The 19427-nt window shown below is 41.2% G+C and overlaps 1 protein-coding gene across 4 annotated transcripts in view; it reads right to left on the bottom strand.

Annotated features, from left to right (window-relative positions):
* The window catches only part of LOC124120063 (transient receptor potential cation channel subfamily A member 1 homolog), a 52788-nt gene that overhangs the window by 8647 nt on the left and 24714 nt on the right, over positions 1-19427 (bottom strand). For 3 of the 4 annotated variants that reach the window (XM_048386608.1, XM_048386611.1, XM_048386610.1), the window contains exons 10-21: positions 19022-19099; positions 18549-18626; positions 16722-16790; positions 16326-16373; positions 15615-15722; positions 12501-12592; positions 12081-12227; positions 9893-10001; positions 8800-8936; positions 7866-8002; positions 7002-7130; positions 3331-3434 (exon numbers count right to left, since the gene is read on the bottom strand). In XM_048386608.1, coding sequence (XP_048242565.1) covers positions 3331-3434; positions 7002-7130; positions 7866-8002; positions 8800-8936; positions 9893-10001; positions 12081-12227; positions 12501-12592; positions 15615-15722; positions 16326-16373; positions 16722-16790; positions 18549-18626; positions 19022-19099 — 1236 coding nt within the window. The remainder of the gene's footprint in view (positions 1-3330; positions 3435-7001; positions 7131-7865; positions 8003-8799; positions 8937-9892; positions 10002-12080; positions 12228-12500; positions 12593-15614; positions 15723-16325; positions 16374-16721; positions 16791-18548; positions 18627-19021; positions 19100-19427) is intronic. The other variant, XM_048386609.1, reaches the window with a different exon arrangement.

The following is a 19427-nucleotide window of genomic DNA, read 5'->3' as shown; positions in this document are numbered from 1 at the left end:
AAACATATAGTACACGTGTGATAACATTACATAGTACACGTGTTATATACATATAATGTACACGTGTGACATAAACATATAGTACACGTGTGATAACATTACATAGTACACGTGTTATATACATATACTGTACACGTGTGACATAACATATAGTACACGTGTGATAACATTACATAGTACACGTGTTATATACATATACTGTACACGTGTGACATAAACATATAGTACACGTGTGATAACATTACATAGTACACGTGTTATATACATATACTGTACACGTGTGACATAACATATAGTACACGTGTGATAACATTACATAGTACACGTGTTATATACATATACTGTACACGTGTGACATAAACATATAGTACACGTGTGATAACATTACATAGTACACGTGTTATATACATATACTGTACACGTGTGACATTAACATATAGTACACGTGTGATAACATTACTTAGTACACGTGTCATATACATATACTGTACACGTGTGATAACATTACATAGTACACGTGTCATATACATATACTGTACATATGTGATAACATTACATAGTACACGTGTTATATACATATACTGTACACGTGTGACATAAACATATAGTACACGTGTGATAACATTACATAGTACACGTGTTATATACATATACTGTACACGTGTGACATAAACATATAGTACACGTGTGATAACATTACATAGTACACGTGTCATATACATATACTGTACACGTGTGACATAAACATATAGTACACGTGTGATAACATTACATAGTACACGTGTTATATACATATACTGTACACGTGTGACATAAACATATAGTACACGTGTTATATACATATACTGTACACGTGTGACATAAACATATAGTACACGTGTTATAACATTAGTGAGTGAGTGAGTGAGTTTGGTTTTACGCCGCTTTTAGCAATAGTCCAGCAATATCACGACGGGGGACACCAGAAATGGGCTTCACACATTGTACCCATGTCGGGATTCGAACCCGGGTCTTCGGCGTGACGAGGGAACGCTTTAACCACTAGGCTACCCGACTGCCCCTGATAACATTACATAGTACACGTGTTACATAAATATACTGTACACGTGTGACATAAACATATAGTACACGTGTGATAACATTACATAGCACACATGTTACATAAATATGAATACACATGTAAGGTAGAAATGTAGTACATTTGTGATGTAAATATATAAAGCACCTGTGAAATACATATATTATTCACCATTGATGTAAACATAAGTCTTTGAAAGGCATTTAGAAGTGATACACATAAGGAAGAGAATGTACGGATGTCAACTTTTTTATTATGAGGAACACAACGTTTCGGAGTATATGCTTACTCCATCAGGTGAATTCACCTGATTCACCTGATGAAGGCGTAAGCATATACTCAGAAACGCTGTGTTCATCATAATAAAGAAGCTGACATCAACAATATCTCTTGATTTTGATATAAACATGTACTAGTAGCACACCTTGATATAAATATATAGTACACATTTAAAATAATTATAAATTATACGTGTGATATAACCAAAGTACACCTTAGATATACAAATGTAGTACACCTATGATATACACATTTAGTACACCTATGATATATATGTAGTACACCTATGATATACACATTTGGTACACCTATCGTATACGTATGTAGTACACCTATCATATACGTATGTAGTACACCTATCATATACCTATGTAGTATACCTATCATATACGTATGTAGTACACCTATCATAAACGTATGTAGTATACCTATGATATAGATGTGTAGTACACCTATCTTACACGTATGCTGTACGCCAATGATATAATATGTAGTACGCCTGTGTTGTAAATATAATATAAGTATGTAGGTTCCATAAATTGTGTCTACTTTGTCATCCATCAACTTCTAAGTAATGCCTATCAAACAATTCAAATATATAGGTGTTCTACCTAAGAAAAGGTATCGGTGTTCTACCTGTGATATTAATATTTATTGCACTTGTGATATACATATTTATGTGTGTATGTTCTTCTAGTGATATATATACTTATACCACTTGTGAGGTTTTCCATGTGTGATATATGTACATTAATTCACGTAGGTCCATAAGCTATATATTTCATGTGCTGATGGAGTATATATTACGAAGAATTTATCATGTGCCGCTAGAACGTCAGAGACAAAGCATTCCACATAGCGTGATAAACTAGACTTCAATATGTGGTGCAGGAATTAATGATTGACAGCATTACGTGTTCACTCTAATACTGCAGGCTTTGTGCGTCCTCAATATCAATCAAAGACAGGTAAGCCAGCAGTCTTCAGTATTACAGGGACATGATGACTTTTCACACAAGTGTCCACTAATACTGACGAGCCTTGTGCGTCCGTAATATCAATCAAAAACAGGTAAGCCAGAAGTCTTCAGTATTACAGGGACATGATGACTTTTCACACAAGTGTCCACTAATACTGACGAGCCTTGTGCGTCCGTAATATCAATCAAAGACAGGTAAGCCAGAAGTCTTCGGTATTACTGGGACATGATGACTTTTCACACAAGTGTCCAGTAATACTGACGAGCCTTGTGCGTCCGTAATATCAATCAAAGACAGGTAAGCCAGAAGTCTTCAGTATTACTGGTACATGATGACTTTTCACACAAGTGTCCAGTAATACTGACGAGCCTTGTGCGTCCGTAATATCAATCAAAGACAGGTAAGCCAGAAGTCTTCAGTGTTACAGGGACATGATGACTTTTCACACAAGTGTCCAGTAATACTGACGAGCCTTGTGCGTCCGTAATATCAATCAAAGACAGGTAAGCCAGCAGTCTTCAGTGTTACTGGGACATGATGACTTTTCACACAAGTGTCCACTAATACTGACGAGCCGTGTGCGTCCGTAATATCAATCAAAGACAGGTAAGCCAGAAGTCTTAAGTATTACTGGTACATGATGACTTTTCACACAAGTGTCCAGCAATACTGACGAGCCTTGAGAGTCCTCAATATCAAACAAAAACAGGTAAGCCAGCAGTCTTCAGTGTTTCTGGTACGTGATGACCTCATGCAAGGTTGTCGCGGCAGATCGTATGCAACAGAGTTGTTACTGTTGAGTTGTGCTGTTCATACACACTGGCTATTGTCACACATACGCCCCTGCCATTCTGTAATGTGACGCTACATGTCAACTGACTGGCTGCTACTCTGATATGAACCTACTGTGTGTACTCGTTATGTTCAACAGAATAATGTAAGGCAAACGCAGAAGCATTGTTGAGAGGTGAAAGAGACAGAAAGCTTAGTTACCATGATTGACAGTGGGTGGTTCTTCTTGATGACAGTGGCCTTGTGTGTGTATGGGACTGTTTCAGCCTTGAGCTCACTGTCACTACATTTTTGTTTCTTTTTCTCTGAAGGAAAAACAGCATGATTGTACAGGAATATGTTAACAATGGCCATATAACAATCATGCACTGTCTATGGGTGAGGGTGAGGTGAAATGTTGTTTAACATCGCGTCCAAGGTTATTGCACTTATATAGCGACGTGCATGCACGTGTATGTGTGTGTGTGGCTGCTTGTACTAGTCCGGACTGATGCCGATTTACAGTGCTAGCACACTGAGATACCATGCCGCAGTTTAACATGAATACCCCACTCAGACACAGTATACTGACTCCGAGCCGACCAGTCCTTGTTTTAGCCCCTTAGTGCCGAGCGCCAGACAGGGTAACAACAACAAGTACCATCTTTTAACGTCTTTAGGTATGACGCGGTCGGGGATCCAACCCCTGACCTTCCGCTCTCCGGGCGGACTCTCTACAATTAAATGTAAACTAGTGTCCAAAAGAAACGATACCAACTTATTTTCAAAATTGTTTTTTACTAAGTGAATTGTCAAGTATGAAAACATGCCAGTTCGTATTGCACATCCCAAACACAGCATAGTCGATAAAAAAAAAAGGGAACACGTGATCACTTCCGGGAAAAAACGTAAATTTCGTGAAAGTGACATTTCCCTCTCTAGCATGTTCTGCACGTGCAGAAAAACTGTATAAAACGGCTGATCAGACACGTTGATATCACAGCAACAAAAAGAACACAAGATATGCCACGTTTGACAGCCATCGAGAGAGAGAGAGAGAGCCGTTGGTATGGTCCAACAAGGAGCGTCACACGTCGACGTCGCCAGAAGGTTGGGCTGCGCACGCATCACTATCACCAGGTTGATGCAGCGGTTACGTCAGACAGGTCAGACGTCAGACAGGCCCAGAAGTGGAAGACCACGAGTAACCACGCCCCGTGAAGATCGTTACATCCGGGTATTACACCTGAGGAACCGCACCGTAACAGCGACGTCCACGGCGGCTACAGCACTGGGACACAGGATCAGTCGACAGACCGTCTACAGGAGACTACGGCAGTATGGTATCCGGCCACGTCAACCCTACCGCGGACCGCTCCTGACGCCTCGACACCGGAACAACAGACTGATCTGGGCCAGGCGAGTTCGACGTTGGCAACGGCGGGACTGGGCACGTGTTATGTTCTCTGATGAGAGCAGATTCCTCATCTTCAGAAACGATGGACGGCAGCTTGTATACCGACGATTTGGTGAACGTTTGGCGCCTAACTGTATCCAATAGGTCCGGCCGTTTGGAGGTGGAGGGTTAATGGTTTGGGGTGGCATATGTGGTGACGTCAAAACGATGCTTGTCGTAATTCGTGGAAACCTGAATGCACAGCGTTATCTTGATGACATCCTACGGCCTGTTGTGGTGCCCTTTATTCAGCAACAGCCTCGCGGACTCCTTTTCCAACATGACAATGCAAGGCCACACACAGCAAGATTGACACAGAACTTCCTTGCCAACGCCAACGTACAGGTTTTGCCATGGCCCGCATGTTCACCGGACATGAATCCCATCGAGCACTTATGGGACCACCTCGATCGGCAAATCCGACGTCGCCGTGTGCATCCAGTCAACGTCCAGGACTTGGAACGATGTCTCCACGAGGAATGGCAACGCATCACTCCCAACGTCATCAGACGTTTGACGTCATCAGTCCGTAGGCGTGTTCTGGCATGTGTTGATGCTCACGGTGGACATACCCGCTACTGACTTGACTTTGAGACGTGTGGTGTGACATTTCCCGTTGTTTCTATGATCAGTGTTCTAACGAAATGTTCATTTTTCGACCCCACCCATCTTTAAAGGCTTGTCATATTGGTTGTACAGATTTTTATTGAAGTTAAATTTTTGTACAGATGTTGTGAAAGGATTTCTCAAAAGCTTAAAACCAATCCTAAACTTCTGCATTGTTTTGTTTTTCTTTTATGTCGTTGCAAAAAGGTGGTATCGTTTCTTTTTGGACACTAGTTTATTTCAAATATCCGCATTACGATTATTGCTTCTGTGAATTGAAATAAAAATACTATTATTGTTATTGTCGAATGTGTATAAATAGTTTGAACTCCTTTGAAAATGCTTTGAAAGACAAGAAAGGCTATTGCCTGGGCCCACTTGCACAAATCGATCTTAGCGCTAAGATGATTGTAACTCCCATACTTTAACATAGGCTTACGACAGTCTTAATTGTAAGACCGCTTTGTTCAAGTGGACCCTGGTGACCTTTTCATTACAAAATACGCGTGTCACTGTACATCAAGTGACTTTAGGGGGCACGGGTGGCCCAGTCGTCTAAAGCGCCGCGATTCGCTGTGCAGAGTTGCGTCCCTTGGGCACGCCAGAAACCTATGATTGTGGGTTCGAATCCCGGTTCACCCCGATTATGTTTCTAGGTTTGTCAGCACCATACCCGTGCTCGTGGGTTTCACCGAACTGGTAAACGTCTGAGATCTGCATCACTTCGGGCTCTCCTCCCACATTAAGCTGACACGCCGTGATATCACTGGAATACTGTTAAAAGCGGCGTTAAACCCAACTCACTCACTCACTCAAGTGACTTTGGTCTTTGGGGTTTACACAGCTTGTATATAGTTACACGAGTGACATGTAATTCATATCACAATATCACCATCAAATGTAGGGTTCAGATTCTGACATAACGTGACAATGGTTTACAATGTTGAACGCCCATATCTGGTGTGCCCCAGCATAATGTTGTTGGAATATCGTTTAAAGTCGGTAAAATCATTCTAACTCACTCAAAAAACGTAATTCACATGCACCGTTACAACTGACTTCAGTGAGTGAGTGAGTGAGTGACTAGGGTGTTACGCCGCTTTTAGCAATATTCCAGCAATATCACGGCGGGGGATACCAGAAATGGGTTTGACACATTGTACCCATGTGGGGAATCGAACCCGGGTCTTCGGCGTGACGAGCGAACGCTTGGACCACTAGGCTACCCTATCGCCCAACAACTGACTTCAAACCATATGGATTGTACGCTCATCGGCTACAAGAATTATCTTACGGCCACAGATTTGTTTGTTTGTTTATTTGTTGTTTAACGCCACACTCAGCTATATTCCAGCTATATTACGGTGTTTTGTAAATAAACGAGTCTGGACCAGACAATCCAATGATTAACAGCATAATCGTCGATCCACGCAATAGGGATACGATGACATGCATCAACCAAGTCAGCCAGCCTGACCACCCGATCCCGTTTGTCGACTCTTACGACAAGCATAGTCGCCTTTTACGACAAGCATGGGTTGCTGAGGACCTATTCTACCCCGGACCTTCACGGGTCACGGCCACAGAAGAATATTAGTGTTTTTTATGATCCACAGAAACATGTTTGATCGTGGGTTATAGACAAACAATCAGGCCCCCATGCAATCGACATAATTAGGAAGGAATGGACAAGGCTAAAACAGCTGCACGATATGGACGACTAACATGTTACATTACTACCAGGAAGAAGCTATCGTACGATCTTACAGTAAATAAACGTAATCTCCTTGTCGTAAGACGGATGCGATCAGTTGACTGATACCACTCTTACTCGGTATTGCCCAGTTTTCATACAGATCATCAACAAATTCGAAGTTGTAAGTCTTTTCCTCTTTCTTTTTTTCTCCGTCACTGATGACCGTGGTTGTAACACTTCTCTCTAGCACCTCGTACGCCAAGTCTAAAACAAACACGTTTGTCAAAATGTTGTTTCTGGTGACAATTATGGTGTTGAAATTCGACGTTTATTTAACTTCACGCTGTGTCGCATATCTGCCACGCATTACCTATACGTATACCGACCCTTTGTGTGTAGGAGAAAGTATCAAGCACAGACAAAGACATTGGAAGCTGTTTTCCGTTCAAATGTTAAGGCTCACATTTTTAATTTACAAACATATCTAGTTTTACAGATGTAGCTTAAACAGTAGCTAGTCTCCATACAAAATGCCCCAGATAATGAATATGTCTTAGACAGTTTAGATGACAAAGGGTATCTATTTGAGTCGACCCGTCCTTACAATTACAACTTGCTACTTGACACATCATGCAAATATCTAAAGGAGTTTGGGCGTGTTTATGTAGAGTTGTATTTGTGATTGTTCTCAACAGCTACGGGGGCCACGGGTGGCCCAGTCGTCTAAGGCGCCGCGATTCGCTGTGCAGAGTTGCGTCCCTTGGGCACGCCAGAAACCTATGATTGTGTGTTCGAATCCCGGTTCGCCCCGATTATGTTTCTAGGTTTGTCAGCACCATACCCGTGCTCGTGGTTTTCACCGAAGTGGTAAACGTCTGAGACCTGCATCACTTCGGGCTTTCCTCCCACATTAAGCTGACACGCCGCGATATAACTGGAATACTGTTAAAAGCGGCGTTAAACCAAACTCACTCACTCACTCAACAGCTACACTCCCACCTGGCATGTCGCGAATCAGCCTCCTCATGGGTGTAACGATCTTTCGGGAAGACCTCTTGTTTTTCTTTTTCGGACTGACATGGTTCCTCAGAGCTTCTCTCCACAAATCATGTCTCAAGATGTAGCGGGCAATGTCTCTGTTGAAATTAAGAATTATAAAACTCAACTTTTTTCTATTCGGCAGGGCGAGTGGGGGTAGATTGGGTTGGGGGTTGGTGGTTGGGGGTTGGTGGTGAAGGATGGGATTTTGTCCAAAAAAGTGTTCCCGAAAGATAATTATCCTTCCGATTCTTGAAAAAACCCAAACTCTCTGCCAAAGGAATAACATTGTTGCGAGCTGCTTTTCTGTGAAAAAATCCAGGTAAATAGTTTTAAATATAAAAAATCATCTATATCTTTATTTTTGTAGCAGTACGTGAAAAAATACCTCATCAATACAAAATCCAAGCCCCCCTTCCCTTTGTCTCGCTTCTTGTCTGGCCTAAAGGTATTATCCTTCAAGGGAAGTGAGAGAACACTGCAACTAGTCTGGCACTCAACATACTAAGGCCCTCTGAGCCATTTCACAGATTGACCCAATGAAGTTTCCTTTTATTGAAAAAAGCCACACAAATCTCTCCATATTCAAGAAATCTCTGCCCAAACCCGAGCCCATTGTAAAGTTCCGACTATATCATGAGCATGTGTTTATAAATAACTATCAAAGAGTGATGACACCAGGATTTCGCGAAAGGTGAGCAAACCTGCCCCACCGATGGTACCCGTCACAAACACATGCAAAGGCAATCATGACACGCAACGCCAGGCAGTTCAGTAGACTACAGACTGTGTTAGATTACCCATGCACGTGCTAACTGACAGGAATAGCCTCTTGGTACATAAACACATCGAACCTAGGACATAATGATAATCTCTTTGAGGAACAATGTCATACTTGTGTCCATGCATGATTGCCAGATCTAGGCAGTTGAGGCCCCCGCTATTCCTGTGTGTCATGTCGGCCTTGGTCTGGAGAAGGAACATGGCCACGTTGAGATGACCCTCTCTGCAGGCCAGATGAAGTGGACATTCCTGCAACAGGTGCCGAGTTGTATGTAAAGAATATCAGGTTTTAATTGTTACTGCAGCCATGTATTTAGTGGCATGCATCATTCCTGGGGAAGAGTTATCCCCCTTGGAAGTGTAAGTTTTGTTTTGGAACTGAACACACGGCAGCATGGTGCGTATCTGGTTTTGTGTTGTCCATGGTGCGAGGTCCGTGATAGTGTTTCGAGGAGCTTTACGGTACAAGAATAAAGCTTCAGTTTGTACACTACGATTCTCTTACCTTCCATGGAAATTGTTGACGGTAAAAACTGACAGCGATTGTCGCAAATTACATCATGTCACGAAAGGGTGAGTGAGTAACGTTTGACGCCGTTTTAGCAATATTCCAGCAATATCACGACGGGGGACACCAGCAATGGGCTTCACACACTGTGGTACAATGTGGGCAATCAAACCGGGGCCTTTGGCGTGACGACCAAACGCTTTCACCACCAGCCTACATCATCACACAAAGCAGATACGTTGATAACAATGACATGGGATTTCATAAACAGAAAAATAAACTCTTGGCACTTGCTAATCATTCGCCTAATGAAGGAGCAAGAAGTAGCTCTGAAACTGCGTGAAAAAGAATAGAAAAAAGTTGCTTTCAGTACAAAGTGTCATGTTTCAGTTATGTTCTTCCAACTTCTAATTGCCTATCAAAGACTTGAGATATACACTCATTTCGAACTGTTACAGACACGTATTTTTTGTAACCCGTGAGGATCCGGGGTAGAATAGGTCCTCAGCAGCCCATGCTTGCCGTAAAAGGCGACTATGCTTGTAAGAGGCGCCTAAAAGGATCGGGTGGTCAGGCTCGCTGAATTGGCTGACGGATGTCATCGTATCCCAATTGCGTGGATCGATGATCATGATGTCAATCACTGGATTGTCAGGTCCAGCCTCGAACGAACGAACGCATGCTTTGTCCCACTTACGTTGCAGCCCTTCAGCCCCGTGTGGGGGTCCTTCCTGGCCAGCATCTCGCAGATCTCCACCTCCCCGTGCTTGGCAGCCAGGTCAAGAGGGGTCATTCCGTGCACGTTCCTGTAAAGACAGTGAATAGATGTACCGCATTTTGTATGTGCATTTGCTGTTTCTGCGGGTGTGCACTGGACTGATAGATTGCCCGAAAAGAAAACACATTACGGTAGAAGATGCAAGAATAGTTACATGCTCTTTCAAACTATGTATCACGTGATGCGCTTCACATTGAGACATGGCGCGAAACGTTATTAGAACGATGAAAAAACGTTGTTTTGTTTCTCAATTAAATATATTATGATATAACACTAATGTTGAAAACTATTCAGGTACCTGCAAAACACTCTACATTATCACCTAAGTTCAAGGCAACTAAATATGTTTCAATTGGCAATAGAAATTAAATATACATCAAATTAGGCATAGGCTTTTGACTTGACAATCAAATAATTATTTATACAGAGCAGGCATAAAACGAAATTTAATTGTTAAATTAAATTTAATTCATTGTTGGATTGTTCGTGTTTTTAAACGAATAGGTGGTGAGAGGCCAAAATGCCATGAACTGTGTATTTACATTGTGAATGTGATATATTTCTCTCGATGTAATATGAATCGGTTATTTCTTGTTTGATGTGTGGAAAATTTGGTATGGAGTCGGATATGTTTGATTTGAATATGTTTTCCTTTGTTACAGTTCTAATATGATTTAAAACATCATTTCGTTTTTTGTTGATATCCTAATAAAATTGTTAATTTTGAAAATTCTAGTTCTATTCCAGTTTTGTCTTTGATCCATTTTGTAACGTTGTTCCAGATATGTTTTACAATTTTGTACTCAAAGACCATGTGCACTAAGGTTTGTTTTTCTCGTTTACCAAAATTGAAAAGAAATGATTCTATATATCCCGTTCTGTACAATAACTCGTTTATTGGTATAATTCCATGAATGGTACTGTATTGTATAAAAAAACTCTATAAGGATAAGACTAGAATGTTCCAGAAAATGTGTTTTACAGTCGTAATCATGTTTTAGGTCTAAAAGATCTCGGAAATTTCCGCTCTCGTCTATCAAATCATTTAAAGATTAATACCTTTTCCCGAGTAATGTTTATTATATACCGGAGTGTTCCAGATTCTTATATTCGTATTTTGCCATAACGGTTGTGATAATATATCTTGTTCCTCTGTGATAGAATTTCCTTTTTTCTATTGAGTTTCCCCATGCACACAGAACATCTTTCCAGAAAGCATTGGTCCTATCATTAATAACCTTTTCCGAAACATAGAATTGGCATTTTTGCAGAAAATCAATTTGTGCTGGAGTTGTAGTTGTAGTGTTATTAATCCAAAGAGTGGTAAGTTCAGAGTGTGGATGTGAATGGAACAAACGTTTAATCCAAGATATCTTTTGAGCATTGATTGTATTTATAATATCAGGCACTCTTATACCTCCCTCTTCATAAGCGTTCGAACAAGGCTTCAGTAAAGCTTTCAAAACGTTTTACGACATGTGAAGGACATTTTTTTCAAAATTTGACGCAACAGTGACAAAAATGATGTCCGATGAAATTTCCTTTTTTGATTTGTATCACATGTTCCCGTGTTTTATCGGGTGAACAATTGACTTGGACACATGGCATCGTCACTATTTGATAGTGAATCATTAACATACGCTTATGATCTAGTTGGAATCATACAATCGATTCTACCTTTAGCAGAGAGCTCTTGTGAATATGGAAACGGTTTTTTCGTTTCTAATAATATAAATTGTGTAATGGAATGAGTTTGAGTAGCGTAATGTAACCAGACTTCCGTTTGTTATCAATATAACTCACCTACGTTTAATGTTAATTATACCATGCTGCGTCCCTTCTTATTGCATGTCTCCATATTGTGATTGGCTGTAAATATTATGGAGAGAGTCTTCTCAGTTGGACAACTTGTACCCCAGTCTGCTTATCTAATAAAATATGTGTAAATCAAACAAACCAGAACAGACACACAGACACAGGCACACAGACACACACACAGACACAGGCACACAGACACAGACCGACAGACACACACACACGCGCGTCGCTATTTAAGTCCTACACGGTTTCCGTGACGCGATGCTGAGATATGATGTTTAGTATTCACATTTGGTTCATGTCAGCCCCATTCTTGACGAGAAGTTGAACTGTCTCTTTATGTCCCCCCTTGGCAGCCAGGTGTAGAGGCGTGTTGCGGTCCTGATCCTCTGCAAACACGCCTTGCTTGTGTCTTGCCACTATCACTCCCACTGTCCTAGCAACAAGAAGCAGTTTCTCAGACGTTTACCACTTCGGTGAAACCCACGATATATAGAAATACAAAAATAAAATCTTACAAGAAAATTAATCAGAACAAAATCAAACAATGTCACCCAGAAAGAACAGCTTATTGTTATCAACAGTATGAACATTGTATATGTTTGCTGTTAAGACTTTTAAAAATTATACATTTATACATATTTATTGTCTAAAATGTCTTTCCTTTGTGGAGTATAGATCAACGCTACAATGAAGTCTAGTTCAGTACTGTGTGTGTCCTTTCTCTGCCGCAAGATGGAGGGCCGTTCTTTCACTGTCGTTTTTCCGACCATGTTCAGCCTTGTGTTTTTCAAGCATTTTCTGTCAATGTACAAGAAACATTATATCTATATGTATACATTGTAGCAATACCAACAATATATTGTGACACATTTATTCTTTGTAGCTGGATACGAATTCAATATGAATCACCGAGTGTCCATTTTGTGAAACCCTACTTGTCTTGGACACAGTACATACTTACAGTTAACTCACTCACCTTCCGAATCAAAGGTGCTCATTCTGTGAAACCATGGTGGTCCAGTAGAGAGTACATGCTTACATCTATCTCACCTTCTGAATCACAGGTGCTCATTCTGTGAAACCTATTTGTCTTGAACAGAGTACATACTTACAGTTAACTCACATTCTTAAACCCCGTGTGTCTATTCTGTGAAACCCTATTTGTCTTGGACAGAGTACATACTTACATTTAACTCACATCCTGAAACCCCGTGTGTCCAGTCTGTGAAACCCTATTTGTCTTGGACAGAGTACATACTTACAGTTAACTCACATCCTTAAACGCGCGTGTCCAGTCTGTGAAACCCTATTTGTCTTGGACAGAGTACATACTTACAGTTAACTCACATCCTTAAACCCGCGTGTCCAGTCTGTGAAACCCTATTTGTCTTGGACAGAGTACATACTTACAGTTAACTCACATCCTTAAACCCGCGTGTCCAGTCTGTGAAACCCTATTTGTCTTGGACAGAGTACATACTTACATTTAACTCACATCCTAAAACCCCGTGTGTCCAGTCTGTGAAACCCTATTTGTCTTGGACAGAGTACATACTTACAGTTAACTCACATTCTTAAACCCCGTGTGTCCATTCTGTGAAACCCTATTTGTCTTGGACAGAGTACATACCTACAGTTAACTCACATCCTTAAACCCCGTGTGTCCAGTCTGTGAAACCCTATTTGTCTTGGACAGAGTACATACTTACATTTAACTCACATCCTTAAACCCCGTGTGTCCAGTCTGTGAAACCCCATTTGTCTTGGACAGAGTACATACTTACAGTTAACTCAAATCCTTAAACCCGCGTGTCCAGTCTGTGAAACCCTATTTGTCTTGGACACAGTACATACTTACAGTTAACTCACATTCTAAAACCCGCGTGTCCAGTCTGTGAAACCCTATTTGTCTTGGACAGAGTACATACTTACATTTAACTCACATCCTTAAACCCCGTGTGTCCAGTCTGTGAAACCCTATTTGTCTTGGACAGAGTACATACTTACATTTAACTCACATTCTTAAACCCCGTGTGTCCATTCTGTGAAACCCTATTTGTCTTGGACAGAGTACATACCTACATTTAACTCACATCCTTAAACCCGCGTGTCCAGTCTGTGAAACCCTATTTGTCTTGGACAGAGTACATACTTACAGTTAACTCACATCCTTAAACCCGCGTGTCCAGTCTGTGAAACCCTATTTGTCTTGGACTGACTACATACTTACAGTTAACTCACATCCTTAAACCCGCGTGTCCAGTCTGTGAAACCCTGGTGGTCCAGAACAGAGAACATAATTATATACATTGGACTTACCTTCACAATCTCTGTGTGTCCAGTCAACGAAACCCCGGTGGTCCAGAACAGAGAACATAATTATATACATTGGACTTACCTTCAAAATCTCTGTGTGTCCAGTCTACGAAACCCTGGTGGTCCAGAACACAGAACATAATTATATACATTGGACTTACCTTCACAATCTCTGTGTGTCCAGTCTACGAAACCCTGGTGGTCCAGAACACAGAACATAATTATATACATTGGACTTACCTTCAAAATCTCTGTGTGTCCAGTCTACGAAACCCTGGTGGTCCAGAACACAGAACATAATTATATACATTGGACTTACCTTCACAATCTCTGTGTGTCCAGTCTACGAAACCCTGGTGGTCCAGAACACAGAACATAATTATATACATTGGACTTACCTTCACACTCTCTGTGTGTCCAGTCTGTGAAACCCCGGTGGTCCAGAACACAGAACATAATTATATACATTGGACTTACCTTCACAATCTCTGTGTGTCCAGTCTACGAAACCCCGGTGGTCCAGAACACAGAACATAATTATATACATTGGACTTACCTTCACAATCTCTGTGTGTCCAGTCTACGAAACCCTGGTGGTCCAGAACACAGAACATAATTATATACATTGGACTTACCTTTACAATCTCTGTGTGTCCAGTCTGTGAAACCCTGGTGGCCGAGAACAGAGAACATAATTATATACATTGGACTTACCTTCACAATCTCTGTGTGTCCAGTCCACGAAACCCCGGTGGTCCAGAACACAGAACATAATTATATACATTGGACTTACCTTCACAATCTCTTTGTGTCCATTCTACGAAACCCCGGTGGTCCAGAACAGAGAACATAATTATATACATTGGACTTACCTTCACAATCTCTGTGTGTCCAGTCTGTGAAACCCTGGTGGTCCAGAACACAGAACATAACTATATACATTGGACTTACCTTCACAATCTCTGTGTGTCCAGTCTGTGAAACCCTGATGGTCCAGAACACAGAACATAACTATATACATTGGACTTACCTTCACAATCTCTGTGTGTCCAGTCTGTGAAACCCTGGTGGTCCAGAACACAGAACATAACTATATACATTGGACTTACCTTCACAATCTCCGTGTGTCCAGTCTACGAAACCCTGGTGGTCCAGAACACAGAACATAACTATATACATTGGACTTACCTTCACAATCTCTGTGAGTCCAGTCTGTGAAACCCCGGTGGCCAAGAACAGAGAACATAATTATATACATTGGACTTACCTTCACAATCTCTGTGTGTCCAGTCCACGAAACCCCGGTGGTCCAGAACACAGAACATAACTATATACATTGGACTTACCTTCACAATCTCTGTGTGTCCAGTCTGTGAAACCCTGGTGGTCCAGAACACAGAACATAACTATATACATTGGACTTACCTTCACAATCTCCGTGTGTCCAGTCTACGAAACCCTGGTGGTCCAGAACACAGAACATAATTATATACATTGGACTTACCTTCACAATCTCTGTGTGTCCATTCTGTGCTGCAAGATGCAGAGCGGTGTTGCCGATGTTGTCCTCTGTGTTGATGATGTTGTCCGTGTAGATTAGTTCCAGGAATTTCTAAAGATGAGAAGGTAGACACAATGAGTTTGTGAATGTTTAGGTAACGATTGGTTTCTGAAAGTAAAAGCAACAAAACGTTTTCATATTCAGAAGAAATCTTTGCCAAAAGCACAGTTGATTTACTGAGGTCTTTAATGTCGCAACCCAGATCAAATAACTTGTGAGCAAGAGTTGTATGACGCTCTGTGAAATCTTGGTTGTAAGAGCATGCGCTGTTGTGCCTCACAAGTACTGAAATGTAGACACCTACTTGCTGGAGCTTCTGGAATAATAACGGAAAGTTGACTATTGGAAAGTCGAAGACATCCTTCGTGTCATACAGTCTTGTGGAGAGGGTTTTTCACACTGAATCCTTATGCATAGATTCAAATATGAAACAGACGAAGCGGCCTCACTGGTCTCCTTTATTTCCTTTTCAGGTAGGTAAATCAGTGGAAGGGAATTGGCTATTTGATGGTTAGTGAACGATATCAGACCATCATGTGCCATGTTTACCCTGTCGTAGTTCCTAAACACGTCAATCGTGTGTAAAGGTCCACAGTATAGATATGTTCACGGTTAAAGTATCAATGTCGTAATTAGGTCAAGAATCTTACTCACCTTCACATAATATTTCGTTGAATCTTTCTCTTTTTCAGATGATGCCTGCTGATATGATTACATGTTTAAGCATTCAAAGAGAGTAATGCACTGGACTCAATTTGTACTCTTCATTAATTATATTAGCCAACACAAAAGAGTGATTAAGTGACTGAGTATGATTTTACGCCGCTTTTAGCAGTATTCCAGCAATATCACGGCGGGGGACACCAGAATGGGCCTCACATACTGTACCCATGTCGCGATTTTATCGAAAAATTAAAATATAATGACAGTCGAAAAATCCAAATATACAAATATACAAAAATACAAAATCCAAGCCCCCCTCTCCTCGCTGAATATTAAAAGGTAGGTCCCTTACATAACAGGTAAACATATGTCCTCTTGATCACTTACTGATTGGGGTTTAACTTTTGATGTCCTGGAGGGTCTAGCATTCTTCTCCTGTACATCGGGAGGACGTTCCTACAACAGTGCAGGTTGTAACTGGGAATCAGGCGCACTTGTCACATAAATATTGTTTTATAGTATTTTACCTAAACAGTCGCCATATTCAACTTGACCTTCTGACTGTACTAAAGCACCGGCGCCTCACCATGTGTCATATTCTGGAGTGAGTGAGTGGGTTGTGTTTAACGCCGCTTTTAACAGTATTCCAGTTATATCACGGCGTGTCATCTTAATGTGGGAGGAAAGCCTAAAGTGATGCTTGGCTCAGACCTTTACCACTTCTGTGAAACCCACGAGCACGGGTATGGTGCTGACAAACCTAGAAACATAATCGGGGCGAACCGGGATTCGAACCAACAATCATAGGTTTCTGGCGTGCTCAAGCGACGCAACTCTGCACAGCGAATCGCAGCGCATTAGACGACTGGGCCACCGTGCCCCCATCATATTTTCGAAAGATAAGAATGGTGTCAAATAGGCTTGCTAATGTTTAATTCATGACGCGTCTTGTGTTTGAAATAGTCATTGGATATTCAGGATGACTCGTCGTGGTATCAACTAGGTCCGCTCTGTGAAAAGTTAATCAGTATTCGTTCACCATCACACCGAGAATGATTTCCCTGAACTCCCCACTAGTCACGTGGTAGTCATAATAACCATTCAAACCGAACGGAAACAGTTATACGTGGAAGCTTTGCGTTTATAAATAGTTTATCAGTACCATATCGGGTTTTTTCAATGGCTGAACAAAGTACTTGAACTCTGCTGCATTGCGATATGTTTAGACTTGTTGTATCCTGGATGTGGTAGTGTTACCCCAACCCAGTCACTCAAGGTTTGCACGAGAGGCATGGAAAGTATTTCGAGACTACAATCAACACTGGGGAAATTCTCAACCATCCCAGCTACTGTCTGTTTTCATATTTTTGTTATAAAAGTATTGCCAATTTTAAATCATGGAGCAGAGGTTTGGGGATTTCATCGATCACCCGATATTGAAAATGTACACGATCGTTTCTGTAAACTTGTTCTGAGCTTGGATAGAAACACCCCTAACATAACTGCAAGAGGTATTATGAAGAGAACATCAATCAAGGTTTGCGTTATATAAACGTTATAAAATTCTGGTTATTGGTTATTGTCACAACAGGCTAATGTTATCTTAAAAGGTTCTTATGATTTTCAGTATAGAAGGGCAGAAAATAGTAAAGCTTGTTGGTCTACTAATGTTAAATATTTGCTATATACATATGGTTTTGGCGAAGTTTGGTTACAGCAATGTGTTGGGAATATAAATGCATTTATGTTGCGGTTTAAGCAAAGATGTAAAGATATCTGCCAACAAACATGGAATAATCATCTGGGATGCTATTCTCAGCTGGAATAGTTTGGCTATGTCAAGGAAAATTTTAATCATGAACATCTGACCAATTGTATTGATATAGCCATCTATCAAACGATACTTGTTAGGTTTAGCTGTTCTAATCATAATCTATTGGTAGAGGCAGGTAGGCACTATAAAATACCAAGGCCAGAACGTCTATGTCCCTTTTGTTTTCATTTTCCCGAGGCAAGTGAGTTAACTGACTATAAAAGTCTTGTTTCCACCCTTGCCGAACTAGGCTGGTATTATGGAGTTACATTTTGGCTGGACTAACGAGTCGATGCAAAACTGCCGTCCGAGAAATGTTATATGTTATCTGTCCACTCACCCACTCTTAATTTACACCCACACACGCATCCACCCACCCACTCACTCACTCTCTCACTCACTTTGGGGGGCCCGAGAGCTTGTACGATCCGGTAGATCCTCTGTGTCGGTATCCTGTCATCCACAGGTTTAGCCTCTTTCTGAAACAAGATGATGACAGTTTTCATCATTCGCATATTAAAAGACTTTGTCAAACTGATGCTACATCAAGGTGATACCAGGATAGAATTGATCCTAAGAAACCTATGCTGGTCAGGCTCGTGAACTTGGTACTCGTACTTGTTTTATCGTACACCGTCGGCGTGAATCGATGCTCATTGTTTTAATCACTAGAATGCATGGTTCACACTTAATTATTAAACAATATACCTGACATATTGCTGAGTGCGGTGTTAAGCAACAAACAAACGAATGATAGTAACAGCAATAATGCAAAGTGGATAAATGGCATTTTGTTGATTAAAGATTGACAGAAAAAGTCTTGCAGTTTAACAAAACAATGTACAATTTACCCTCTTGCCATCATCGTCCTTACCTCCAGCTTCTGTCTCACATCCTCGACCGCCTTCCGGACCTTGGAGTCTACGCTGTTTCCTTCTTGTTTTGCAATATGCTGAAATTACAAAATCTCATTCCCAGTTCAAATGTGGAATCTACACTCAAGTAAACCGGGTGGTGGGTTAGCGTTGTGATTAAAGCGTTCGTACAGCACGCTGCAGTCCCAGGTTCGATTCCCCACATTGGTAAATAGCGTGACATCAGTTGTCCCCGTGATATTGCGGGAATATCTCTAAATGTGGAGTACAAGCATACTCACTCACTCACTCACACACTCACCCTTCCACTCACTCACTCTTCCGCTCACTCACTCACTCACTGGTCACGTCAAAAAACACACTGGCCAAATGTTAATGGTTGTCACCAGACATCAGCAATGTTAG

This window comes from Haliotis rufescens, unplaced genomic scaffold (genome assembly GCF_023055435.1).
Source record: "Haliotis rufescens isolate VD_foot unplaced genomic scaffold, xgHalRufe1.0.p SCAF_6, whole genome shotgun sequence".
NCBI lineage: Eukaryota > Metazoa > Mollusca > Gastropoda > Lepetellida > Haliotidae > Haliotis > Haliotis rufescens.
Note: the sequence above shows the minus strand (reverse complement) of the source record. Positions and strands in the feature narration are given on the sequence as shown.